The 27,619-nt window shown below is 35.2% G+C and overlaps 2 protein-coding genes across 2 annotated transcripts; one reads left to right on the top strand and one right to left on the bottom strand.

Moving 5' to 3' along the window:
- Nucleotides 1-1,364: 1,364 nt before the first annotated feature.
- LOC122294239 (tubulin-folding cofactor D) lies at nt 1,365-15,161 on the top strand. Its single transcript, XM_043102825.1, has 17 exons — nt 1,365-1,726; nt 3,796-4,343; nt 4,860-4,962; nt 5,940-6,116; nt 6,297-6,488; nt 7,558-7,674; nt 7,790-7,894; nt 8,647-8,817; nt 8,931-9,146; nt 10,065-10,263; nt 10,503-10,708; nt 10,796-11,020; nt 11,116-11,682; nt 11,772-12,041; nt 12,661-12,705; nt 13,945-14,130; nt 14,658-15,161. Exons 1-17 carry the CDS (start codon nt 1,529-1,531, stop codon nt 14,946-14,948), a joined length of 3,816 nt encoding a protein of 1,271 aa, XP_042958759.1. The 5' UTR covers nt 1,365-1,528; the 3' UTR covers nt 14,949-15,161.
- Nucleotides 15,162-15,491: 330 nt separating this feature from the next.
- Nucleotides 15,492-25,511, bottom strand: LOC122294698 (probable pectinesterase/pectinesterase inhibitor 36). The gene is given in 4 exon segments (XM_043103616.1): nt 15,492-15,570; nt 15,572-16,235; nt 16,326-16,635; nt 24,952-25,511. Coding segments are annotated over 4 exon segments (1,584 nt in total). The 5' UTR covers nt 25,483-25,511.
- Nucleotides 25,512-27,619: the final 2,108 nt, after the last annotated feature.

Raw genomic sequence — 27,619 nt, 5'->3', positions numbered from 1 at the left:
TGAGAAGTGTTATGAATAGTAATAAAAAATAATAATAAAATAATAAATATAAATAAAAAATAAATAAAAATAATTAATAATAATAAAAATAAATAAAAAATAATAATAAATTAATAAATAATAGTAGAGAGAGTTGAAGAGTGCTCAACATCCAAACACCGACTTTTCCTTAAAAAAAAAAATCTTTGGATTCAATAAATCAATTAATTATTTGATTTTGAATCCGATTATGAATTTTCAAGCAAAAATTAAAGGTGTCCACAATGTTAAGACAGCAGGCCTTAATCAGTGGGTGGGTCTTTCATCTTGTGGGTGTCTAACATGTGGCCCACACGACAACAGCTCGTACAGGCGACCGAAGCAGCACATCAACCTCACAGTTATATACTACCTAAATTCTTTGCTTAAATTTAAAAGAAAGAAAAACATACAGTACATTATTTTGTACAAAAGTCTAAACGAAGGAAAATGTTAGTTTGCCTGTCGGTTTAACTGTTAGTTTATTTTAAATTTTTAAATGTTTAAAAAAAGTTATTATTAATGAATATTTATATATATTTTTACATATTTTAAATGTTTAGAACATATATTTTCAAAAAAAGAAAAAGAAAAAAAACTAGGATAACCGACTAGCGTGATCCTAATATTAAACATGTAACACTGGCAGTACAAATAAGAAAATTAATATTCTTATAATTTTTAATCATTATATGTTGGTTGTTCTTTGCGAATAATATGATATTATGGAGAGTCGGATAAAAATATAAGAGAAATAATTTGTATAAAATTTAAATAGAAAAGTTCATTCAATCTAAAAAGTGACCCGATTTTAAAAAAAGTGTAAAAAAATTATTATTTATTAGTTAGATTAATTTTTTTACAAAGTGTCTGTACAAAACTTGTCTAATTAGGACTTATACTTAACATTATTTAAAATATAATAATTAAAAATATTATATAATTCTATTATTTTAATAAAAATGATTTATATAATTTTAGATATCTAAGTTTCGTACACACCTTAAAAAAAAAGAGTTAAAGCTGTAATTCATATAAAAAAAACATATTTTTAAATAGTATATATTCTTTTGTATTTTTAAGGAAATATGCTGATTTGGATATTTTAAAATTATATCTAATATTATTTTATATTAATACAATGATATTGTATTTTTTAATTAATTTTGTGTTACTTTTTAAAAAAATAAAATATAATGTAAGAATAATAAAAGATGTTATATTTATCAATTAAAACAAAAATGAGAAAAAATCATAAAAGTGAGTTAAAAAAAAAAATCATAAAAGTGAAATATATATATATATATATATATATATATATAAAGAATTATGAATTGAAATTTGAAAATGAACGATATTACTCGGGCCTCAAGAGTGACGCAGCAGGCGCCAGGCGGGGGAGTTGGGGAACTGAAGCGGCGAAGCCCCCTCGCTCTCGCACTCACACAACTCTCTCCTTTTCTAGTCTCTGGACGACGAGTCGTTCTCTCTGTCTCTATCTCTGTCTAGAATGGCGAGCACGGCGGAGGAGAAGCCGGATATGGAAATGGTGGTGTACGACATAGAAGACGACGAGCACGATTCCAAGGAGACGGTTCTCCAGAAGTACTTCCTTCTGGAATGGAAGCTCGTCAAGTCCCTCCTACTCGACATCGTTTCCAATGGCCGCGTCTCCGATCCCTCCTCTGTCAACACCATCCGATCCATTGTAATCCCTCTATTTTTCTCTAAGTTCATTCTATCAGTTTGTATACTTTTACCGTGTGAAGTTGCAATGGATTAGCTGTGTTGGATTTTTGAGGATTGAGCTTTTTGTGATTCGTTCCATTTCGAATGCTTTTGGGACGGATTGAGTTCTTCTCTGTGAGTTTGTGGTTACCGTACTTTCAAGGATTGCAAGATGAACTGGGTTTTGCTCCCGGGTTCTATCATCAAGCCTGATTTTTTGGTTGTTTCTAATTTGAGCTAGCCTGTTGCATTTTGATAGAAAATAAATTATAATATAAAAGAAGATGGAGAAGAGAGAAAGAGGGAAGGAGATTTTTTGAGAGCTACATTTGTGCTTTCTGAATTGTTATTGAATACAAGGCATATATCTCTGTTTATAAGAAAATTACATTGAGATAATATAAAGTAAATATTTTAAACATTATGGAAATCAAATCAAGATCATATCAAATCAAAGTAATTTGATAATTATGTAAATCAAATCAAGATAATATTGATTTGATATTATCTTCAACATTCCCCTTCAAACTCAAGGTGGAGAACTTTGGAAGCTTGAGTTTGAAGTTTGAAAGTAGTAGCCTTCATATTCATTAATTGATAGCTGATGAGATGATGGTATTGGTGATGAAGTGGCTGGCAACTGGAATATAAAATCTGGAGCTATGGCCAACAATGGGCTATATATGGCCTTGGTCAACTACTAGACCAAAATCAAAAGGCCAAAATTGGATCTGGGGTTTCAAACAATGCTTACAATAGATCAAAACCTAATAAAAATGTCTCACAGCTAATAGAGATACACTAAATGCATTGATTTGAGATGATATATAATTGAACAGCGATGAAAATTTTGTAGGAGGTAAAGCTAGCAGAAGAATAAATATTCCACAGGATCGAGTCTAGCGTTAGCCAATGGCTTTAATACCATGATAGAAAATAAAATATAATATAAAAGAAGATGGAGAAGAGAGAAAGAGGGAAAGAGACTTTGAGAGCTGCATTGATGAGCCCCAAGATGGACCAAGTCTTAAAGATCCCTTGCAAGTTCCTTGTGGGTTCCATTTGTTTCAAAATATGTCTTGTTTTTATGGGCTTAGTTTTGAAGTTACTCATTAGAATATTCATACTTTTTATCGGAGACTGCATCTTAAGGGTGACTCTGCATTTTTGGGTTGTCATTCTATCACGTTCGTAATTTTTTTCAATTAATCTTTCATTTTGACTAAACCTTAAGATCCTTATTTTCCACCTCTGATATTGTAGTTTATTTTGAAAGTATTGCTGCTGCTGACACACTTCTGGACTGCCTCAATTCATGCTGGATGTGTTTGCATTTTTTTATTCCTTTCTCAAACTCACAAGGATCAAATGTATTTCCTTTGGCATTTTTCTTTTTTCTTTTGCCTTTTGCTCCTAAATCCTAGACTTGAATGAAAAGTGTATTCTATACCATGGGGGAAGACGTCAAACACTCCATTCTTATGCTAAAGCTTGAATGTGGTTTGCCAATATAATGTATGTGGTATTTGGATTCCACATTCAGTGATAACAGTATATTAGAATACCATGGACGCTTTGATTGGACACAGATTTGTAGTTATTATAACTTTATTTAATATATCTTTTGAGTACTGCTACTGCTACTGGGCCATCTAAAACTACCACTTAGATGACTCTTTTGATGTGGCACCACCATGCAGTGCCTCGTGGTTTATTAAAAAAAAAACAAAAACAAAAAATATATTCAAACCAAAAAGGCTTCCGAAAATACAAAAAAAGGAAGACTAAAACTCCAGGCGAACCCCCCCCCCCCCCCCCCTCCCCCCCCTTATATTTGTGTTTTAAATTTTTTTAATAAACCATGTGGTGCCACGTCAAGAGGGCCATCTAAGTGGTAAATTTCAAATGGCCAAGTAGCATTATTGATATATTTTTCCTTGAAATCTCTATTTTATGTGTGAATTAGATATTTTGGAACTTTAAAAAGTCGTGGAACACATTTTTGGCTATTTGCTTGTCACATTCAAACATTTGTTCACTTGTTTTCAGTTGGACAAGTATCAGCAACAGGGTCAACTGCTAGAGCCGTACCTGGAGAGCATAGTTTGCCCTCTGATGTTCATTATCCGTTCTAAAACAATTGAACTCGGTGTAGCTTCAGATGAAATCCTAGAAGTAATCAAGCCTATATGCATCATTATTTATTCACTGGTCACAGTTTGCGGATACAAGGCTGTTATCAAGTTTTTCCCTCATCAAGTGTCTGATTTGGAACTAGCGGTATCGCTATTGGAGAAGTGCCATAGCACAAATTCGTTGACAGCATTACGGCAGGAAAGTACAGGAGAGATGGAGGCTAAATGTGTAGTACTTTTGTGGCTTTCTATACTTGTTTTGGTTCCATTCGATATCTCCACTGTTGATACTAGTATTGCAAACAACAGTAATCTGGGGGAACTTGAGCCGGCCCCGCTGGTACTGAGGATATTAGGATTTTGTAAGGATTACCTTTCAAATGCTGGCCCCATGCGCACTATAGCTGGATTACTGCTCTCTAAGCTTCTGACGCGCCCAGATATGCCGAAGGCCTTTGTCAGGTAGCTATCATTATGTATATGGGCCCCATGCTGTTGAAGCATAAAATCAACCTGTTTATGTTGTGTCTTACACAGACAGTGAACCATCAAAGTTTTTGACAAAAAGCTAGTTTTGCGTTGCTGATTAATTTTCTATATTTAAAGCATTGCCAGTAATGGTTCTCTTCTATTAGTTTAATGGTGGCTCATTTCTTCTTTTATTTCCAGACACAGAGAAAAAGCCTGATTAATTCTTCTTCTTTTGTCTCTACTTGGAAAGGAAACTTTCCAGTGGACATATTTACATATAAGGCACTGGTCCTATAGTCACTTCCTTGTACATTTGTAGTCTTTGTAATCATCATTTGATCTTGCTGATGTACTATAATTTTTTACATGGTGGGTTTGGTTGTAATTTTCTTGTCCATTGTTTATTTTAGTTGAGCTTGAATGCTGGAGTTAAATGGTATCGTTTTAAAAGTCAAGAACTCATTTAATTTTTCTATATGAACTTGCCTAATTCTTCTGTTACTTCAGCTTTGTTGAATGGGCACATGGAGTCCTATCTTCGGCCACTGATGATGTCTTGGATCACTTCCGGCTACTTGGTGTTGTTGAAGCATTGGCTTCCATTTTCAAGGTCTTCATTCATTTCGTTTCAATAATTCCATTTATTCACAGTGGTTCCTCTTATACATTTTAGACAGATGATGGCTAAGGAATTATTTTCCCCAAGTCCAAAAATATACAATTGTTATGACAGTCATTGTCATAAAGTATGTAACGATCTCACTGTTGCATTTGATTCTAAATAGATTATTTGAATCATTTGCGGGGTTATTGCTTGATGATTCTATTTATCATTGGATGAACAGAAAATAAGCTTATTTTCTTGTAAGTTTTTCAATTTGGAACCTACTCCAGTTGATTGGTAAGCAATTAGGCTGGTTTTTCTTCTCCATGGGTGTCTGAAATTCAATGGCGACGCTCTTAACTGGGCATGATGAAAAGTATAGAGAGAACTCATTTGCTAAATTTGAGTTGTGGCTACGTGCTGGTTTACTTTGGATTGCAAGGTTACATTTGATTTTCTTCCCTCCTAATACCTATTGACTCATGGTCTTCTTCTTGGGTCACTTATGAATCAATATACCTGCTGATGTGTATAAATCCAAGGATGGAATAATGCAAGGCAAGAGGTTATGGTTTGCAGTTGAGTTCTTTGCTAACAAAATGTGCTGAATCTGATCATTATTTTCTCTTAACTTGGCATCATTGTGAACTTCTTTCATCATAATTAACAGACAACAGTGACATACTGTGCAGAGCTTTGTGATACTATTTTAGCTTCGGCTTGATCACTCATAAGTTGGCAGAGAAGTTCCATTGGCAGAAGTTCCTTTCTTTTAACCTTTTTTTGTATACAGTTTAAGATAAGAAAGAAGAAAGAAAAGGGTTGCATAAGTATATCTTTTTTTAATGTGTTTGGATGCCACATATCTGTTCAATCAAGTGTTTCGATATTTTTGTTTTGGTCTCATTCTTATATCCAATGGAAGCTACATTTTCCGCCTTCTCAAGTACTCGCATCTCTTACATACCATTTATCATGGACAGGCTGGTGATCGAAAACTCTTGCTTCATGTGATTCCAATGGTTTGGAATGACAGCTCAGTATTGATCAAGTCCAGTGCTGCAGCTCGGAGTCCTTTACTTCGCAAGTATCTTGTGAAGTTAACTCAGCGGATTGGGCTTACTTGCCTCCCGTATCGGTCATCTTCTTGGCGCTATGTGGTTAGTCGTGCCAAGGATTTTGTTATTCTCATTCAAAAACCTTATTTTTCATGATATAATATTTCATATATGAATATTCAAGATGCTAGTATCTTGTTTGCCTGCCCTGCATTCCTTTGAGATTTCCCTACCTTACTTGTTAAATGGCTTTTTTTCCCCCCCTCTAAACCATCAATGCAGAGCACTTCTAGTTCATTTGGAGAGAATATTTCTGCGCCTGCATCCAAAAAAGATGATCAAGGCAGTCATGCTTTAAATGTAGACTCCCCTAACTCAGAACAAAGGTCAAATTCCATCCAAGATGAAGATATGGATGTTCCAGATGTTGTTGAAGAGATAATTGAGATGTTGCTCTCTGGCTTGAGAGATACGGTATGTTTGAAGGGTGAGGATCTGTTGTGATCTTGATTATTTTCTCCCATATGCTAAGTGTCTCCAATGGTGAAAATTGACATGATGCCTTGATGATATCTAGGTGCTTGTTATCTTAATTCTTTAAATGTAGATAGGTGAGTCTCATAAATATTTTATATACTGTATCCCTACAGACTTTTTAAGATCTTTCATCGGAGGTATTACTTTTTGTGTTTGGGTTATATTTTGATCATGGTTCTCCTCCTTGTGCAATAAAAAGTTTATGTATGCTAGTACTTCATGTTTCTTTACAAGTGAAGTCTAAGGGGTGAAATTATGGATGAGACGGTGAAAACTATTCAAGAGGAGAGCAATGGCTGAAAGCTTTAAAATGCTGGTGGTGGAAAGCTAATTCTTGGTTTTAGCAAATTTTCAGAAGTTGTGTAAGGTAAATTAATGCTATAAAATAGCTGAAATATGACATGCCTGCAAAAAGGCATGAATAAGGGCATTGCATGCCTGATCAATGCCATCTAGTTGACTATCCATTTCATGAATATTCCCAAAAGAGTTGACTCAGGATATCTCTGGGAATCTGCATATGAATCCTCATATGGTGGGCTAGGTTTTGGATTTTTTAAGATTACCGGTAAGGTGAGAGATACAGTTTTTTTCTTAGTTAGCCATGAATGCAGTAAGCCTCTCTGTTAGGATTTCTTATTTCCATAACTTGAATATAGGTTTGACATGAATGTGTTGATTTCATCAAGCTGCATCTTCAGTTGATAAAATATCATTGCCCTATACCTTGTTTGGGAACTCAGGATCGAATGGACCATAAAGAAACAGATAGAGAGGGGATGAACGGAAAAGTACCGGGATTTGCTGCCCTTAACTTTGATATTCAGGATATAATTTTTTTCCTGTTTGATTGTAAAGTGGAGGAGAAAAGAAGGGAACCTATTCACAATGATAGGGTTATTGTATTCCTTTTTTTCTCCTTCCCACTATTGGTTTCTGTTTGATTTATTAATTTCATCACCTGCATTGCTGGTTTGAAGTTGACATTGTTGGCATGGCAATGCAGGACACTGTTGTGCGTTGGTCTGCTGCAAAAGGTATAGGCCGCATAACTTCACGCCTAACATCTGCCCTTTCAGAAGAGGTCCTATCATCTGTCTCGGAACTGTTTTCCCCAGGCGAGGTATAGTGGTGCAGTTGCTCTCTTTTGTATCTTGTTCCCTGTGAGAATGGAAATTATTCAATAGTCCACTCCTTTTGAGATGTAGAGCTGTGATGCATGTTATATATATTTCCAGGGAGATGGTTCATGGCATGGAGGTTGCTTAGCATTGGCTGAACTGGCACGCAGAGGATTGCTCTTACCTGTCAGTCTTCCCAAAGTTGTACCTGTTGTCATTAAGGTTGTACCTGTAAAAATGTAAACTGCAACCAGTCATTTTGAAGTTTTTGTTTTTTCATTTTGTGGCAGTATTCTTTCCATTTGATATGTTATTGGAGAACGTTTTCCTGACCGATACTGTTTCAGTTAGTACATTGAAAACATGGTTTCCTGTTCTTATTTACTCATTCATGTCCGGCATAGTAGCTTGTGGTGTAAGACGTTGCAAAAATTTACTTCTGGGGAGAAGGTGTCATATTTGAGCTTCTTTTCAACTACTTGGGTGATGTGACCTTTATTTCAGTAGAAATGAGTTTTTGTTTTCTTCGCTTGATGCTAAATTCTTTTTAGTTCCAAGTTATTTATCCTCTTCTTCTTCACATGGTATTTCATAAGGGAACACTGCTCCATGCTGTCAACTGTGTACTAATTGTATGGTTGATTATTTGTATGCTTTCAACTGCTCCATGCTTCCTCTAGCCAATTCATCATGTATGATTGATAGTTCTAGTTATTATTATGGTACTGATTATTTTTCTTCTTTTCCTTTCCCTCCCAAAAACAATCTCTTATCTAAATGATTGAAACTGATATAGTGGTGAGATGTGATTTTTTTAGTAAGCTTTCACATCTTTGCCTCATTCAATACTGCTTCTTTTCTTTGATTTTTATATTTAGACATTATTTTCCAAATAATCAAGAGTCAGAGATAAAAACCATGCGCAAAGATACCTAGAATGCAGCAGTAAACTGATCAATAACTCTTTTTAACAGGCACTACATTATGATATTCGAAGAGGTCCGCATAGTGTTGGATCTCATGTGCGTGATGCTGCTGCCTATGTTTGTTGGGCCTTTGGTCGTGCATATTATCACAAAGACATGAGAAATGTACTAGAACAATTTGGTCCACACCTTCTAACTGTGGCTTGCTATGACCGTGAGGTGCTGAAATCTTGCTATTACATTTTTGTATTGTTCTATAATTTTAATTGTCCTTAAGAAATCATTATTGTCTGATAGCAATATTGCTAAAGATTTTCAGAACTTCTTCTTAGGTTAACTGTAGAAGAGCAGCTGCAGCTGCTTTCCAGGAGAATGTTGGAAGGCAAGGGAATTACCCACATGGCATTGATATAGTGAACACTGCTGATTATTTTTCACTTTCTTCACGAGTGAACTCGTATTTACATGTTGCTGTAGAAATTGCTCAATATGAGGGGTATCTTTATCCGTTTGTGGATGAACTGCTGTATAACAAGATCTGTCACTGGGTATACTCCAACTTAAACTTCTTTCATACATTTCAACTTTTTATATTTTAGAAAGCACTTGAATATTAGTTCACAAGTATGACTTTTTTCCCCATCCAGCTTGATGGTTTTTCTAGCCCTGATTAATAAATTCAAGCCATTTTGTCTAAAATGAACTTTCTGCAGCCAACGTTTTAGAGGAACAATCTGGATTGTAAGCTGCTATAGATTCATCTTATGTGTCCATTTATTTTTATCCCAACTGCACTTAATTTGTGAAGGATTTGCTGAATAAAGACTATATTGGAAACTGGCCCGCAAAGTTATTAGTCATTATTAGCAAGTTTGCTTGAAGTGGTATTTAGTCATGATACTTTGGGGAAGGTGACGAGCTTGGGTTTAAGAAGTAGATCCTGAGTTCTATGTCTAATTATTGATATGAAGCTTGTTACCAATAACAGATTCCTGATGAGGGGTCAAGATTGAACATGGTTGTCTTCATTACCTGGACAAAAACCTTTCAAATTCTATTAACATGACATCAGATGGATCATTGGTAATTATTTTGATGTTCCGTTCCTCCCAAACAACCTGAAGTTCTTTGAAAGTTACCTTTATTCATGCTTGCTTTGAATTTGCTTGGGCAAGTATGTTGTATAATAAATAGACATTTTACTCATCATCCCTTTCTAGAGGGAAGAATGTGAAATTCTTTTTTATTTCTGTAGGGACCAAGAACTTCTATTGCTCTTATTGTTCCTTTTCTTCCTTTTTGCTAAAAACTTAACCGTTTTTATTTTCCTACCATTCTAAAAAATATCCATGATTACATATGTATTTTTGATAAGTATTTATTGGTGCATATTATTGTAAATATATCATTATTTTAATTTTGTTGGATTTAAAAGTAGATAACTTACTAATATTTGATGTGGTTAGGATAAAGGCTTGAGAGAGCTTGCTGCGGAGGCCCTTTCTGCTCTCGTCAAATATGACGCTGAATATTTTGCAAATTCTGTAGTGGAGAAACTAATTTCTTGTACTCTCTCATCTGATTTGTGCATGCGCCATGGTGCAACCTTAGCAGCTGGTGAACTTGTGTTGGCTCTACATCAATGTGATTATATTCTTTCCTCTGGTTGGTACTCTTACATTCTTGAATTTTATTTTGGTTGATCCAAATCAGAATGCCAGTAAAACTTCTTAGCCATATCCTCTCACAATTGACAATGTGCTTTTGTTTTTGGGATATACTTTAATGGATGAAAGGGTGAATATTTGGTCTTCTAGCTTATAAATAAAGGCGATTTGATTTTTTTTTTTTCTCAGCTTGAATGCAGAAACAAGTTTTGATTTTGGAAAATTTCTCTTTTACAGATACACAACAGCGAATTGCTGGTGTAGTTCCTGCTATCGAGAAAGCACGACTTTATCGTGGAAAGGGTGGAGAGATAATGCGCTCAGCTGTTTCCCGGTTTATCGAATGCATCTCTTCATCTCATTTGCCATTAACAGAAAAGATTAAACGAAGTTTGATTGATACTCTGAGTGATAATCTGAGACATCCTAATTCTCAGATACAGGTAGTTGTCCTTTAGTATAATATCTTGCTCATTGACTTAACTTATTTTGTGGGACACCTTGATTTTTGTTTTCCTTATGATGCACAGAGTGCTGCTGTTAGTGCTCTGAAACACTTTGTAAAAGCATATCTGCTCGCTGAAGACATTAGAGGTGTTGGTGATATAGTATCAAAGTACCTTCAAATGCTGACTGATCCAAATGTTGCTCTAAGAAGAGGATCTGCATTGGCACTTGGTGTTTTGCCTTATGAATTATTAGCTAAGAGTTGGAAGGCTGTACTTTTGAAGCTTTGTAGCGCCTGTGTTATTGAGGTGCACCTACTTGTAGTGCAAGTATCATTGAAATGTTGTATTGTTATAAAATTAATGAATGGGAGAGTCACCTAACTATTTTTTTTAATGTGCAGGACAACCCTGAAGATAGAGATGCTGAAGCACGGGTAAATGCTGTCAAAGGACTCGTATCAGTCTGTGAGACATTAATTCAGGGTAGAGAAGATCTGAATATCCAGTCTAGGGTGGATGACATGCCTCTTTTTCTTCTAATTAAGAACGAAGTGATGATGAGTTTATTTAAAGCTCTAGATGACTATTCTGTTGATAACAGAGGTGATGTGGGTTCTTGGGTTCGTGAAGCTGCTATGGATGGCCTGGAGAGATGTATCTATATCCTATGTAAGGGAGATTCCAATGGTTCTACTAGAAGATCAGATGGAATAGAATCTGCATCAGAGCTTTCAAATTCTGTCGTAGATAAAAATAACCAGATGCATTCACTTTTTGATGCAAATCTTGCTTCCATCTTCGTTGGAGCAATTTGTAAGCAAGCTGTAGAGAAGATGGATAAGCTGAGAGAAGCAGCAGCAAAGGTTCTTCAAAGGATTTTGTATAATGAAATAATTCATATTCCATACATACCTTACAGGGAAAGGATAGAAGAAATTGTCCCTAACGACGCAGGTTTAAAATGGGGGGTAAGCATAAATTGATCATTTCTTCTGCAGTGTACTTGGTAAGTAATTTGAGTTCTTTGATGGAAAGGTTACTGTCTACTTGCTTGTAGGTACCCACTGTCTCATATCCACGGTTTGTACAGTTACTTCAGTTTGATTGTTATAGTAGATCTGTCCTGTCTGGGTTAGTTACCTCCACTGGTGGATTGCAAGATTCTCTGAGGAAGGCATCAATCACAGCATTGTTAGAGTTTCTTCAATCAGCTAATACTGAAGGACTTGTTGAGAAAAATTCCAGAGAATGTATGCTATCTAAGGACATCCTTTGGGTTCTTCTACAGTACAAAAGATGTGATAGAGTGATTGTACCCACTCTGAAGGTAACATCTCCCGAGAAGCATTTTGGAGGAAACATGAAATCTTTGCTGCTTACTTTTAAAATAGAGATAAGAATGAACGGCTGGTCATCTCTGTGACTTGTGCTCTAGAATTAAGTTACCAACTATTTGTTGTGTGGCTTGCACTGACCACAAGCTGCAAAATACATAAATAACTGACCAGTAGATAATCTCGTCTCCTGATTTAAACCCAGTCATTGTCTGCAGTACGATTTTATCTTTTGTCTCGTTTCATGAGAATCATAATAATCGCCTATCTCAAAATATTTACCCAAGGAGATGAAAGCTTGGATCAAAGTGACCAGAACACTGCAGGGGTGAGAGTGAGTATCATTTATTTCAAGACCTTGAGAGAATGAATGTCTACAGAGCACACATTTTTAAGTGGTTAAGAGAAGTGTATGAAGGAGTAAGAAGCGAGACTTGTGTCGCTATAAAAGCAAGATTCTGAGTGCTTAATGCATTTTGTTTCTCAAAAATAATGTCTTTCTTATAACATTCATTTCATCCTTTTTTTTATTTATTTTTTTTGTTTTCATAAAATGAAAATTCTTCTTTATTTGCGTTTACTTATCAAAAATAAATCTCTTCTGTATTTCAGACGATCGAGATTCTATTCAGCAAAAAGATACTCTTAAATATGGAGGTTAGTTCACTCATCCAGTTTATTGATGTTGTTAGTATTGTTAAAGAATAACTCTATTCTAAGATCTCTACACTACACACTATCCACATGGGCATAAGTTTATTAGGAAGATAAATTTTAAAATTTGAATATTTTTTTTATAAGTATTTAAAATTTGAATCTTACAAATCAAATTATGTCATATGGATGGTGTGTGGTGTAGGAGCCTTAGAATAGCAATACTGTGTTAAACTATTACTTGTCCCAAAATTTTAAGCTGATAAGAAAATGTGAATTTAATAATTTATTTCAGTGCTAGAAAATCATCTCATAATTCATGGATATTATCAGCAATAACTGTTCCAGAGCATATTTACAAGGATCTGGGTACCACGATTTGCTGGTGACAAAGCAAGTGTGATCTGTTTTATATTATCCAAACCATGTCACCCATCCAGAACATTACATTTGGAAACCCCAGTAGTTTATTTGTTTTCTTTTTTAAATTCTTCTTTTCAAAGCAAAAATTAAAGCAATCGCCTGAATCTTAAAGAAACAAAGTTTTGTGGGAAAAACCATCATTCATCAAGAATTTTGTTGTGCTTATATTGGTCAGTATTTTTCAAACATATTTCTAAGTTTTGAATTAAAAACTTCTGCAAATTTTTTTTGATAAGTAAAAACTTTGCATAGTAGTTTTGATGGAAAGCCAAAAGTCTTGCCTCCAAAATCATCTGATGAGATTCTTATTACTAATCAATCTAGTACAGCCTTGCCCCGTATCAAAGAAATATTGATCAGTGGCAATCCTGTGCCTATTTTTTTTCTGCATGATGGTGGACTGTGTTCCTGGTAACATCAATCAGTAGCAATGTATTTATTTAAAAGACCTTACTTTTACTAGTTTACTTGTATGTTATTTGTTCTCTTCAAGACCGCCCACCAGTGGGGTTGGGGGGATCTAAACAAAAACTCTGGATGGACTTTTTACGAAAGTGAATTGCTTAGCAGCCAAGGTGATGCCTATAATCCCATCATCCATTTGTCCCAACTCTGCAGAAATGCTGCAATTGCATAAACCTCCTTTTGGCAGTTGTACTGAGACACACATTGTATTAATCATGAATAACTGACTAAGGATCCCTTATGTTTTAGTTATATTTTGTATACTTAAAAAAATGTTTTAGTTATATTTAATCTGTTAAAAATCCTCGTTCTGAACACCTTTTTAATTGACCTGCTCTAAATTTCAATGTCCAGGTTCATACTACAACCTTCTGCACAGGTGTCTTGTCTTCCCTTGCAGTTGAACTGAAGTGGTCAAAGGACTTCTCCAAGTTATATGCAGGCATCGCAATACTAGGATATATTGCTTCCCTGTTGGAATCGATCAACTCTCCGGCCTTCTCTCAGCTTCTCACTTTCCTTGGCCATCGATACCCTAAGGTTTGTGAGGGGTCACAAAATATCTACATTTTCCTTGGCAAGAGTAATTAAAAGAATCAAAACTTCTCACAAGCTTTAACATAAATATCTCCATAGATGATCCTATAAAGATTAGCATGTTGTTTAAAATTCAGTCTGTATCAGAGTCAAAAGTCCATGAAAGAGGGTCATCTATCTATAAATAGAAATTCATACAAGAATGTCATGAAGAGTCCATGGAATATCAACACTGGCAATAACTGTCTGTAACCAGCTTCGAGTCTCCTTCAATATGAATCTTACATGTGCCATGAAAGCCATTGTTTCCTTTATGGGGGCAGAAAATTCCTTTATTTTCATGAATTACATCTTCATAGAATCTGTGGGTTATAGTATCTATAAAGCAACTCAATTAACAACCTTCTTTTTTCTCTTATGGTTCTGTACCTCTCCGTTCAATTAACTCTGGTTATAACCCAAATACCATAACCTTGCTTATTGGTTTTGTTCCCTATTTTTCCTGTCAGTAAACTCTTCTTATAACGCAGATACGGAAAGCTTCTGCCGAACAAGTTTACCTTGTGCTCCTGCAAAATGGGAATCTTGTATCGGAGGACAATATGGAGAAAGCACTTGATATTATTTCTGAAACTTGTTGGGAAGGTGATATAGAAATGGCAAAGCACCAAAGATTAGAATTGTTCAATATGGCTGGTTTGGAAACAGGACTACTTTACAAGAAGACTGATGGAGTATCAAACAAGGATGGCGGTAAGAAGACTCCAGCGGCTGATGAAAATGCTTCATATTCCTCATTGGTTGGGTCAGCTGGGTTCTGATTTTTTTTATGTCCAATTTTGCCGTAAACCTTTTATCTTTTTTGTGGCCCTGTTCATATACCAGGACTTTGTGTTTTTAACTTTCTTTTTTGGAAGGCGCTTGCAAAAGAGGTATCTATGTATCTTTTGGAACCATTAATCCATGTTTTACCCAAGCAGCAAAGAATTGCCTATTAAAGATGACCGTTGGCTGCTTATACCCAGCTGAACAAATTCGTGTGAAATCCGGTGACCAGAAATCGGCAGTCTTTTCGAACAGAATTGCTTTAGCAACCAGCTTTGAGAACATAATCTTCAGATACCAATGAAATTCAATCTTCAGATAGATGTATAATTGAATTTTTGGCATTAGAGGAAATACATATTGTAAAAAAGCTCTAATTTTCTGAAACTACATTGAAAACAGTGGGAAAATAGATTAGTGATTAACATTATGGTAATTCAACGTTTATCAAACCAAATACAAGTATCCAGTTGTATGATCTATTGGCCAGTCCACAAGCACCAAATTAATAAATACAGATCTTTGTAGAAAATAAGATATCACGTGACATTATAGGTGGAGAGAACCCCTGAAATTCCAAGCCACATTGGCACTCCCGTCACTGGAATCCATGACTGCGTGGATAAATGTACTAGCTGCAAAAGGACTAGCCTCCCGGGGACCTTTAAGCACATGAAAACCAGGTCATTTCACCCTTCTTTGAGTAGATGCTCCAATACCTGTATTCATATACTCCCCAAAAAACAGCGTAGAAAGTGAAAAATTTCGTCTCCATTCTGTCCACCCTTCTGGATCAATTGAACCATCTAGGTCAGTCTTCATAAACACAGTCCTTGAATACTTTTTCCATGGCCTACCCAAGAAAGTTCTGAATGTATTGTTTTTTACTGCACTCAGATCACGTGCTGACCTAACCCTACAACCTTGAATGGCAATCCCTGTATTCTCATTTGAATCAACTCTACCCTGTGATGTTACCATGTTGGCTTGGTGGCGCATTGGCCTCCTTACAAAAATGTCACAGTTTTGGAACACCGCCGTGGCATCACCAAAGATGAAATCAATAGTGCCATAGATGTGGCAGTCACGATAAAATTGCCTTAATGAGTGCACACAAAGAGTGTCTTGGTAGCCTCTGAAACTGCATCGATAAAATACAGCGCGGTCCGAGCTTACCCTCAGTGCCACTGCTCGGAGTTTGTAGGGTCCGGCTGTGTTCTCAAATGTGATATTACTTACCCAGAAACCATCCCCCGATACACCTATAATCATAAACCATATAGCAAGTACCTAATGCTGTGAAGGAGTTTCGAGCAGTGTGCATAGATTCCATGAACATTGAATGTTATGTCTTATCTTTAAATTGGTACATCTAATTCAGCCGTCTAGGACGTTTCTGTTACCGGTGACAATTGTTTTGTCGATGCCATCTCCAACCAACATGACATTCTTCATGTTCCATCTCATCTCCACTTTCTCATTGTAGACCTCTAATTTCACGTAGATTATTACTCTTTCAGGTCACTTGCAACCCATTCTAGAAAGTGCAACAACTGCTGCATTGATTGTCCTGTGAGTGCCAGAACCAACCTTTGCCACTATGAAGTTGGCACTAGAAGTTGACGTATTCCATAATGTTAAAATGCCCCCCATTTTGAGAAGATTTTTGGCTACTTGGGTTTCCTAGAAAAGCAACATTAATGACGTATAAGTCCAATATGTAATTATGATGTTTTAAATTGCTTAATAAGCCAACTATTTAAATAAAAAATTACTAGAAAATAGAAACATGTTTTGAAGCATTGACATTGGTGTAACCAAATGAAAATGCAAACCGTTGGATGGAGGGGCGCACATGTGGGCAAACCCCTCCCCTCTTGTGTGTTATAAGCACAAGTAACGCATGGCCGTTACATGGCTTGTAAACGCATCGCTTTAAAGCCATGCGTTACCTTCAAAGTAATGGTTGGCCTTTAAGGCCAGCCGTGTAGGGTGGGCTATATATAGCTCCCCTCATTTGGTTCTTCTTTTTCACCTGCAAAGTAAAATCTCTCTCTTTTTGTTCTCTCTTGAAATAAGTATTTAGGTTGTGGATTTGTTAAGTGTCACTCTAATTTTATACTAAGTAGTGCACTTTGTCACTAAGAGAAAACGCTTGAAATTTGTCAATCTGGAGAAACTTGTGGAGCAATTTTATAAGTTAAGTTTGAAGTACTTTTCCGTTATGCTTTCTAACATTGGTATCAGAGCTTTTTTTTGTTGTTCCCAGTTTACAATATTTTATTAGCAGCTGTGAGACTGCATGTAAACTGAATGTGTGCAATTTTTTTTCAACGCTGTTCGCGTATGAGTTGTGCTACATTTTTTTTAAACTCCATCGCATTTTTTTGAAGTGCCGTTTAAAAAAAAAAAAAAGTTGCATCGGATGGGCAACCACTGCTAGGCAGTGGTGCAACCAGTTAGTGGCGCTGCAAGCACCACAGAGGTGCTGTGCGCACCATGGAGGTGCTGTATGCACCACCATGGTGCAGCGCACACCAAGCTTGGTGCTACGTGCACCTCAGTAGGTGTTGTGCCGACATCCAGCTCCATGCGGTGGCAATTTCTGGCCACTCAGAGCTGCACAACAGTGGCTATTTTTTTTTGTGAGGTACTGTTTACGTGAACAATACCCTTCTGATGGAAGAAGATGACTCAATGTCATTTGGGTTTTTTTATGGACTTGGGCCTTTCGGCCCAATGTTTTTAAGCCCAATTTTTTTAAAGGAAATAAAATAATAAAGTGGCATTTTGAACCCAGGACCACCTTCTAAACTAAAAAAATGGACACACCACTGGACTGCGAATGTCTTTTGGTTTAGGTGGGGTTTTTTAAATTTATTTATAATACATTTGTTTTTCTTTAAAAACATTTTTTTTGCATGATTTAACATATGCTTAGATATATTGTTATATTACATGTGATCTTTTATTTAATTTTTTAAATTAAATATGATTACATGTGAATATTTGGTTATATTCATGCTATTTTTTTATTCCATAATTTTATATTACATGTGATCTTTTATTTAATTTTTAGATTAAATGTGATCACATGTATGTGGGTATTGAACATGTGAATATGTGATTATTTTATCATTAATGAATGTTAGACTTGAATGTTTAGACATTAGTCTTTTATTTCTTTTAGTGATAAAATAGAAAATCCCACTAAGTAGTCTTAGTTAGAATTGTTAGTGTGAATGATAGTCTGAAAGAATTGCAGTGATCCAGTAAGAACTGTAAATGCACCGTATAGCCAAAAGACCATGATGACCCCAGTAAGAACTATAAATGCACTATATAGCCAAAAGACTATAGTGGCCTCAGTAAAAACTGTAAATGCACTGATGGAATAAGAAAAATGGACTGTAATGGTCTTATATGAACCATCTTTGTAGACTGGCCCAACAGGTTGCTGTAGTCTGGCTGTCTTTGTAGACTGGCCTAACAGGTTGCTATGGTTTGGGTAGCTGTCCTTGTAGATTGGCCCAAAAGGTTACTGTGATTTTAGTATGATATGTCTTTACACATGACTAGGACTAAGAGATTATTTAAGATAGTGGGAGTATGATTGAGATTTATGATGATAAATTCTCCCATATTTATTTTAAACTTGCGCGGGAATTAGGTTAGAAATTAATAATTTGATATTGTGGTGTAAGAGATGATTTTGAAGCCTAACAATTTTTCTATCTTGTGACATGTCTAAATTATTTATTTTCTAATTTGAAAGGACGCGTCAGATTTCTTAGGTGTGTGTGTAATGCCCCTTTTTTGCATATTGTAGTGAAATCGCATCCAAGAGTATTGTTGCTGACTTAAACAAAGGGGAGAAATTAGATGGGGAAAACTATGACATATGGCATCACAAGATCCAATATGTCTTAGACAAGAAAGAGGTCATAGAGACCTTATCTCACACCCTTACTGTGCCCGAGGAAGGGAACTCGGAACAACACAAGATGGATCAACTAACCTATACTCAATGGGTAAGAAAAATTGATGTGCGCGCATAATAATGTTAGCATGCATAATTATCTAATATGTGAGTTTGAGATCTATAACACTACTCAAAGCATGTGGGAGGTTTTGAAATTGAAGTTTGGTGGAATTTCAGCCACTAGGTTGCGTGGATTAACTATGAGGTTCGACTCCTATAAGAAGTGCTCTGACCATACGATAAAATAGCATCTTAGAGTTATGTCAACTATGATCCGTGAACTTAGGTCGGTAGGAAACAACTTGACAGATGAACAACAAGTCCAGGTAGTGATAAGATCACTACCGAATTCTTGGGAGAATATGAACCAGAACCTGACTCATAACTAGGGGTGGGCAGCGGGGGGCCCGCCCCCGTCCGCCCCGCCTCCGCATGGGCGGACGGGGTACCCCGCACCGCACATGCCGGGGTGGGGGACCCCGCCCCGCATGAAAAACATTAAGCGGGGGCGGGGGGCGGGCAGGGCTCAACCTGGCCCCGCATTTTATATTTATATTTATAAATATATATTTTATATTTATAAATATATATTTTTATTTTACAAATTGTATATATATAATATATTACAATTTGTTAAACTTGTTCACAAGAATCACAAGAGAGTGAGACTTGTTCATCACAAGCTTGCATATGCTATGGGCACCCTAGGCCTCATTTATATAGAACTCTAAGACCATACAAGAGTCTTACTTGAGCAATGTGGGACTTGGCGTACAACATAGCATAATTGACATAACTTAAATTGAAACATGAACTGAACTTGACTTGACATGAACTTGATCTGAAACTTGACTTAACATGAAAAATACATACTCCACAGTTGTTGTGGTCCCATGTATTCTACGTGTAAATACATACTCCACAGTTGTTGTGGCCCCATGTATTCTACACAAACTTGACTTAACATGAAAAATACACACTCCACAGTTGTTGTGACCTCATGTATTCTACGTGTAAATACATACTCCACAGTTGTTGTGGCCCCATGTATTCTACGGAAACTTATTCTTTAAGTGCTTAAATACATACTCCACAGTTATTGTGGCCCCATGTATTCTACGTGTCACAATTGCTGTGACCCCATACATAAGTAATCAAGATGAAACGTGACTGGAATACGAAATGACTGAAGTCCTGACGTAACATAATGTGACTTGAACATAACTTGAAATATATGACCAACTTGAGATAGAAACATTTCGTAACATGGCATAACATATAATAGACAACATATTTAACACGACATACTTGCAACAGTAAATATTACATGACTTGACATATATGTAATAGATGGTATACTTAACATGACGTACTTGTAAGGTACAACAATACATGACAGAATATATTATGTAACAGATAAAAATTGATGACAGAATAAATTCTGTATAATAGACAATTACGTGATAACTTGGCATGACATGACATATATGATAGCATACATACATACACTGTAGTTCATTTATTTAGCACACATACACAGTAGACTGCTAGTAAGTTAAAAGCTAACTTACCTCGATCTCCGCGTTTCTTATAAAACTTCAAGTGCGATTACGAGAAACTGTAATTAGTGATTCTAAAAGTTAGAACTAAATTACTAATAATTTGAAATATGGAAAATACTAACTTAAAGAGTAAAATTTTCATTTTACTCTCTACATGTGGGAAAATGACCGTTTTACTCATAACTTAAGGATTTTGCATACTAACTCCAAAAGTTTCCAAAATTTACATTCCTCATGTAAATTTTGTCCTAAACTTAAATATCAACTCAGAAAAATTTAAAACAAAACACAACTATGAAAAACACACTATGGCCGAAACATCCATAGGCCATTTCCCTTTATTTTTGTTGCAATTCCTTCCAACTTCAAAACTCATGCTTAAACCAAAATTTTGCAACAAACATCTTCTAATCCTAAGTTCAAAATCATACTTAAAACATCCATTTAGAAAAAGCTAATAATTAACACCAAACTTTTTTGTAAAAAGATCCAAACACTTGAATCACAAGTTTTGATCTTAAATCAAAACATCTCCAAGAATTTCAAAAATCAAATCTTACTTCTACCATATTCATAATATCATCCTAACATCAACCATGTTTTAAATCATCAAACTAAAGTCACCAAAATCACAAAATAACATTTGGAGTTTTTGGTTTTACACTTAATCCAAAAACAGAAACTTTTTCCTCAACTAGTTTTGATAAATCTCTTGATCTATGACTTATAAATATATGATCTTCAAACCAAACTATCACATGGTTTAAAAAAGATGTCCTAAAACATATATAAGTTTCTAATTCAAGATCACATGGTTAGAAATTAACCAAAACATAAATTTAGCCAAGAATATCCACACTTTGGCTTATCTGAATATCTCTTTGCATAAAATTTCATATTTTTGAAACTAACATCAAATATCTTCAAAATAATAATATAACATGTATATAAGATGCTTAGGATCCTCCAATAAAATTATTAAAGTCATTAGAATAGGTTTAGACCACCAAAGAGTTAAACTTTCTCAAAACAGAAACTGTTTTTCTTCTTCCAGTTTATAAGTTTCTAAATCTAAGAAATTCTTTCATCAAAACCTTTAATCATGCAAAAATCCTCAACCAATAGTCACATATACATGTTAACAATACTCCATAAAAATTTCGGACCAATATCTATCCATTAACTTGGTCAAAAACTCCAAATTATAACATATTCTCCAATTTATCTCCTAGAATGACCTTTCTATAGTTTATATAATATTTGACTGACCAAATAATTTTCAAATGGGGCAAATAAGATATCTACATAAACTAGACTAAAAAAGGAACAAGTTATATGAAGGAGATTTTATGATAAAATACTTACAAAAGCTTCAAAATGGGCATGCAAAAGAACTCTTAAAAGCTATCCGAGAGAGGGTGTTTGATATTCTTTTAATGGAAAGTATAAATGAAAATAATTTCGTGGGGAGAGGTGGCTGGAGATACTTATGGATGAGATATGGAAGAGATGAGGCTGGAGTGAGAGTTAAGTGTAAGACTCTCTTACCTGAAGTGAGAGTTAAGTGTAGGACTCTCTTACCCGGAGTGAGAGTGGAGTGTAGGACTCTTTTACCTAATAATATCTACAAAAATCAATTCAAGATATTTTTACCCAATAATATCCACGAAATTAGCTTAAAATATTTTTATGTAATAATATCCACAAAATTAGCTTAAGATATTTTTATCCGACAATATCTACAGTTTTGAACAGACATTTTGTCCGAAAATATGAAAAAATGTTACTGCGCTATAAGACCTTAAATAACCCTCCGAGTCTAATGGCACAAACCATAATACATTTTGACACTTCTAACTATCTCCAATAATCAAAAACACACTTCTGATACCATAGTAAATAATAACACTAACTATGTAGTTAGACAAAAACCTATACGATTAATGGATTCGTGAAAACTTATGTGGTCTTCACGAGGTTCCTAAAGTTAATAGAAATTTCACAATTGAATTTCTAGCGGGCTGTTACATATGCTATCAAGGTTCAGATTTGCAGCTAAGAGGTTACAGTGATACAGACTGGGACAGTGACCTAGATGAGCGTAAATCAACCACTGGGTATGTATTTCTGCTCAACAATGACATCATTACATGAAACAGCAAGAAACAACTCTGTATAACTTTATCCACCATGGAGGCAGAATACATAGCTTGTTCTGCAGCAGTTCAAGAAGCTGTTTGGTTACGGAGGTTCCTTAAGCATTTAGAAATTAGCACGAATACTTCAGATTCGGTAACAATATTCTGCGATAGCATGGTTACTCTCGCATATGCTAAGGACTCTAAGTACCATGGAAGAACCAAATACATATATATCAAATATCACTATATCAGAGACATGGTAGCGCAAAAGGAAGTGTTTTTGAAACACCTCTCTACGAGTCTCATGGTTGCTGATCCCTTAATGAAACCTATAGCAAGAGATGTTTCAAATGTAATTTGTGTAAATGTAGGAACTGAATCTAGGACTACGTAAACTGTAAATGTAATTTATATTTCAAATGATATTGAGATGTAACCTTTCCTTTGGGATATTAATACAATATAATTCAGTTCCTGTCTTTATCATATTGTTTTTCTAATACACACAAGATATGTCAACAGGTTTAGATCGGCTCACTTACACGAGCGATCGTCTCTAACGCTTGAGAAGCAAGTAGAGACGAGACATTGTGTTCTTAGATACTTGTCCAAAGGGATAACTTAGTTGACACAAAGATATGTCGTCTTAGTGGGAGCCAAGATGATGTCTAATGAGAGGACTATGCACGGGTTACCCCATAACATATGTAGCCTGTGGTTAGTCAGATGTGAGATCCTCTTTCACGCCTTAGAGGCAAGCAAATGGAAGAACTCAGATTAGAAGCTTAAAGAGCGACTAGACTAAGATCTGTACGGTGTTGATATAGACATATGCTCTTTGAGAAAGAGAAATCCACCGTAGCATGTGTTTCATACTACATGTGCTTGTTCGACCAAATGAGTAAGTGAGTAAATGGTTTCCCTCTTTCTCACTGTGTGGTCTCATTTTTTTAAGTGTCATTTACTTTTGACTATGTCATGAGATGAAGGTTGTAATGTCTACTACTTAATTTGGCATGTTGTCTATGGCCATGATTAATACAGTCTAAAAATGCATTGTTGGGAAAATGGTTCGACCAAAGTTGAATGATATGAGTGCAAATGGTAGATTTTTTGATATCGCATTTTTGATAGTGTTTGCTGACGTCAAATTATGACGCTACATAATGATAGTGACTAAAGTTGTGAACATATTGAAATGATTTGGAGGTAGTCAAGCATTGTTATAAGTTTTCTGAATTCAAGAGGGTTAAAAAGTGTTTGATTTGATGCGATTGAATGAGTTTAGGACATGACTAGACACTTTAGAGATGTTACTATGTTGGTCTTCTCTGGGAGAGATTAGGTGTAAGTACTCCCATTTTTTTTAAGATGTGCTTGGTAGTCGCATGGTCTATTTATTTATGTGAACAAGATTGAGAACATTAGAAACATGAAGACATGGCATCATGCTCACTGTGTGCAAGTGGGAGATGTTGGATGGAGGGGCACCCATGTGGGCAGACCCCTCCCCTCTTGTGCGTTACAAGCACAAGTAACACATGACCGTTACAAGCTGCGGCATGTAAACGCATAGCCGTTACCCGGCTTGTAAACTCATGGCTTTAAAGCCATGCATTACCTTCAGAGTAATGGTTGGCCTTTGAGGCCAACTGTGTAGGGTGGGCTATATATAGCCCCCCTCATTGGTTCTTGTTTTTCACCTGTACAGTAAAATCTCTCTCTTTTTATTCTCTTGAAATAAGTATTTAGATTGTAGATTTGTTAAGTGTCACTCTAGTTTTATACTACATAGTGCACTTTTTCATTAAGAGAAAACGTTAGGAATTTGTTAATCTGGAGAAACTCGTGGAGCAACTTTATAAGTTAAGTTTGAGGTAGTTTTCCATTGTACTTTCTAACACAAACACATATATTAGCTAACAATTCCACTTTTTCAACTGCATTGGATTAATCATATGTAAATTAATTTTTTGCTTACTATGAACAATGTTTTTACATATTTTCATATTTACTATTCACCTTTATATTTTATTTTACTACTTTTTTCTCTCTCTCACCCAATGACTATTTTTCTCTCTCCTCCAACTTTTCATTTTCTTTAAATTTTTTCTGTACTGCATTGGTATATATTTGGTGATGTTCAATTTTAAGACAGTGCAATTGGTGTATATTTTATAGACATGACGTGTTAATTGTCGCAGCTTTATATATCAACCATGTTAAAGACCACCACTTGCTATAAATCGAACATGTGACTGAAAGTAACAAAATTTTAAAAAAATAAATAAATAAATTTAAACTAATAGCTAGCTAGCCACTTACCACCTGTCCTACCCGTACATATACTTTGACTGATCACATACAATTTAGCAAGAGCTTCACTAATTAGTAAAGTGGTAAGATTAATTAGTAAAGTGGTAAGATTTTTTGCCACCACATGATCATGATGATCAGCCTGATCAATAAAACCGGCCTTCTCATGATGATCCAATCCATCCAAGCAACTCCTATGGTTCGCCAGCACGCCACTTAGCCAAGTGCGAGCATCATCTTCTGTGTAATGGCTCTCATCGTGATCAGGGAGCAAGCGAGAAAGCAGGGACTCGCTCTCATCATAGAGCCTGGCACAGTCATTAAAAGACCCACCCCTTACATGGTTTTTCCAATTGGCAACTTTTGACCCATGCAGTACTCGTCCGAGAGAGGTCTGGACCCAAAAATTCTTAGATTGCAGAACCTGGGTTTGAGCCATTTGCAACAGTAGTGCCTGATCTAGTTCTAATTGGAGGCAAGAGATAATGGCGGCCATGGCTAGAATTAGGAGAAGAAAGGTGGTGGCCATGTTACAAGTACTACCTCTGGCCTGGACATTGTGGCCATATAGATAGAATGTGGGCAAAATCATGTGCTGGTTCGGTTATTTTATACATGAAGGAAGCGAAGTTGCGGACAAGTGTCATTAAGGTTGACAGACTGTGTATATGTAGGTTTATATGCATGCATTAATATTATTGGCGACATGTACAACAGATAGAAAAACGTACGCGCGTGTCATTAAGAAGTACATTGTTAATTGAAGTACATATATGTGAGAATTCTATTTACAATCCTCAAGTGAAGATTTCATGTGCAAGCCTTTTATTAAAAGAGAAAAAATATCATTTTAATAGAGATATTTTAGTAATTTTAAAAAATTTTAAAGATAAAATTATCTATGCCTATATTGCAGTCTCCAAATAAGAAATATTATATGTAACATTGCTCCATATATATACATATAGCCGGGTGATTCTTATTATATATACAAAAAAAACGTAAGGGGAGTGAGATTTGGCTGGGTGATTTGGCAATGTTATATGGGAACGTGTTGGCTTCTATCCAACACTAGTATATCAATTAACGTTCAATGAATATTGATGATCGGTTTCCCGTTTTAGATTTGAACATGCAGCTATCGACTGCATATATATATATATATATATTGTAAAACGTGCAGTAATTACTAATGAATTATAGGGAATAATTAAAATAGAAAAATAATAGAAATTTATACAAAAATTTAACGTGATTCGGTGATGTGTCTATATCTACAAAGAGCAAGCAACGCAAAATTAACTATTAGTCAAGTAGGGTTATATAATGTGTATATTAACCCTAAATGTATGAACTTATTTAAAAAAATTATAAAAATACCCCACGTACCATACTGCAATGGTGTTGCCCCGCACGCTAACCTCAGCGTCACAAATAATGTATCAATCCTGAAAGGCAGATACCATGCCACTCCGCTCGCTCCGGCATTTACTTCCTTTCACTCTATAAGTCATATACTTCAACAATGTATATGTACAACAACTAGAAAAGTGATCATTAATACAATATTATTACACCACGTTGTACGTATAACATGGTATTTTCCAGCAAGTACTACAGCTGGTTTTAGGGCTATAAATGAACTAGTCTGTTCGATAGCTCGCTCAGTTAAACTCGAATCGAATTCGACTCGTGAAAAAAAAAAAAGCTCGTTCGTTAAAGCAGATGCTCGCTCGATTTGTAAATGACACATACTCGACAAAACTCGACTCAACTCGACTAAGGTTCGTTTAGGCTCGCTCGTTTATGCTCGAGTCGACTCGTTAGCTTAACTCGATTAAAACTCATTCATATATTGATAAATATATATACACCTATACATGTATATATGTATTAGCTAATAATATAAGCATACCATTTTTATAATTAAATATATAATATATATTCTAATTATTTATGTTTATATAGTAAATATACTTCATAGGTATATTTTATAATTTGTATAATAATTAGTTGATAAAATTTAAAAATTTCATATACAATGTGGGAACCATATATGAAATAGATATATTCTATTATATTAAGTGTAAGTATTAATAATATATGTAGGCATATAATATATTATTATTTTGGATAAATATCAACTAGTTAGATATTAATTATTTATAAATTTTTTAAAATTTTATAATTTAATAGAGGTTCTACTTGTTAGTTGTATAAATTCAATATTAGTTCTTATTTATTTATTTATTTAATTTATTAATTATTAAATCTTATTCAAAAAATAATAATTCAAACTCGAGCTCGAACTCGACTCGAACTCGTTTGTGGGACGAGTTTAAACTCGAGCTCGAGTTGAGATTTTAGCTTATCGAGTCGAATTCGAATAAAGAATTAAAAAAAATTTCGAGCTCGAGTATTTCGGCTCGACAAACCAAAACTCGGCTCGGCTCGGCTCAATTACAGCTCTAGCTGGTTTTGTGACTTCCTAGTGTTTTGACGTCATACAGCTAGAGTAATTACCTCAACCCTAGTAAGTGTGTGTATATATATGAACCCTAATACATAAGTACATATATTCATATATATATAGATATACTTTATGATTCTATAAGATAAACAGATTTTTGCGATTAAATTTGACGTGACTTGATATGATACGTATA

This window comes from Carya illinoinensis, chromosome 14, assembly GCF_018687715.1.
Source record: "Carya illinoinensis cultivar Pawnee chromosome 14, C.illinoinensisPawnee_v1, whole genome shotgun sequence".
Lineage (NCBI taxonomy): Eukaryota > Viridiplantae > Streptophyta > Magnoliopsida > Fagales > Juglandaceae > Carya > Carya illinoinensis.
This window is presented reverse-complemented; position numbering and strand designations above follow the sequence as displayed.

Bases quoted from the DNA above. Each gene is read 5' to 3' on its own strand.
- LOC122294239 (XM_043102825.1), top strand. From the start codon at position 1,529: ATGGCGAGCACGGCGGAGGAGAAGCCGGATATGGAAATGGTGGTGTAC. The intron at 4,344-4,859 runs GTAGCTATCATT...CTGTTACTTCAG, and splicing joins ATGCCGAAGGCCTTTGTCAG to CTTTGTTGAATGGGCACATG. The intron at 9,147-10,064 runs GTATACTCCAAC...TGATGTGGTTAG, and splicing joins ATAACAAGATCTGTCACTGG to GATAAAGGCTTGAGAGAGCT.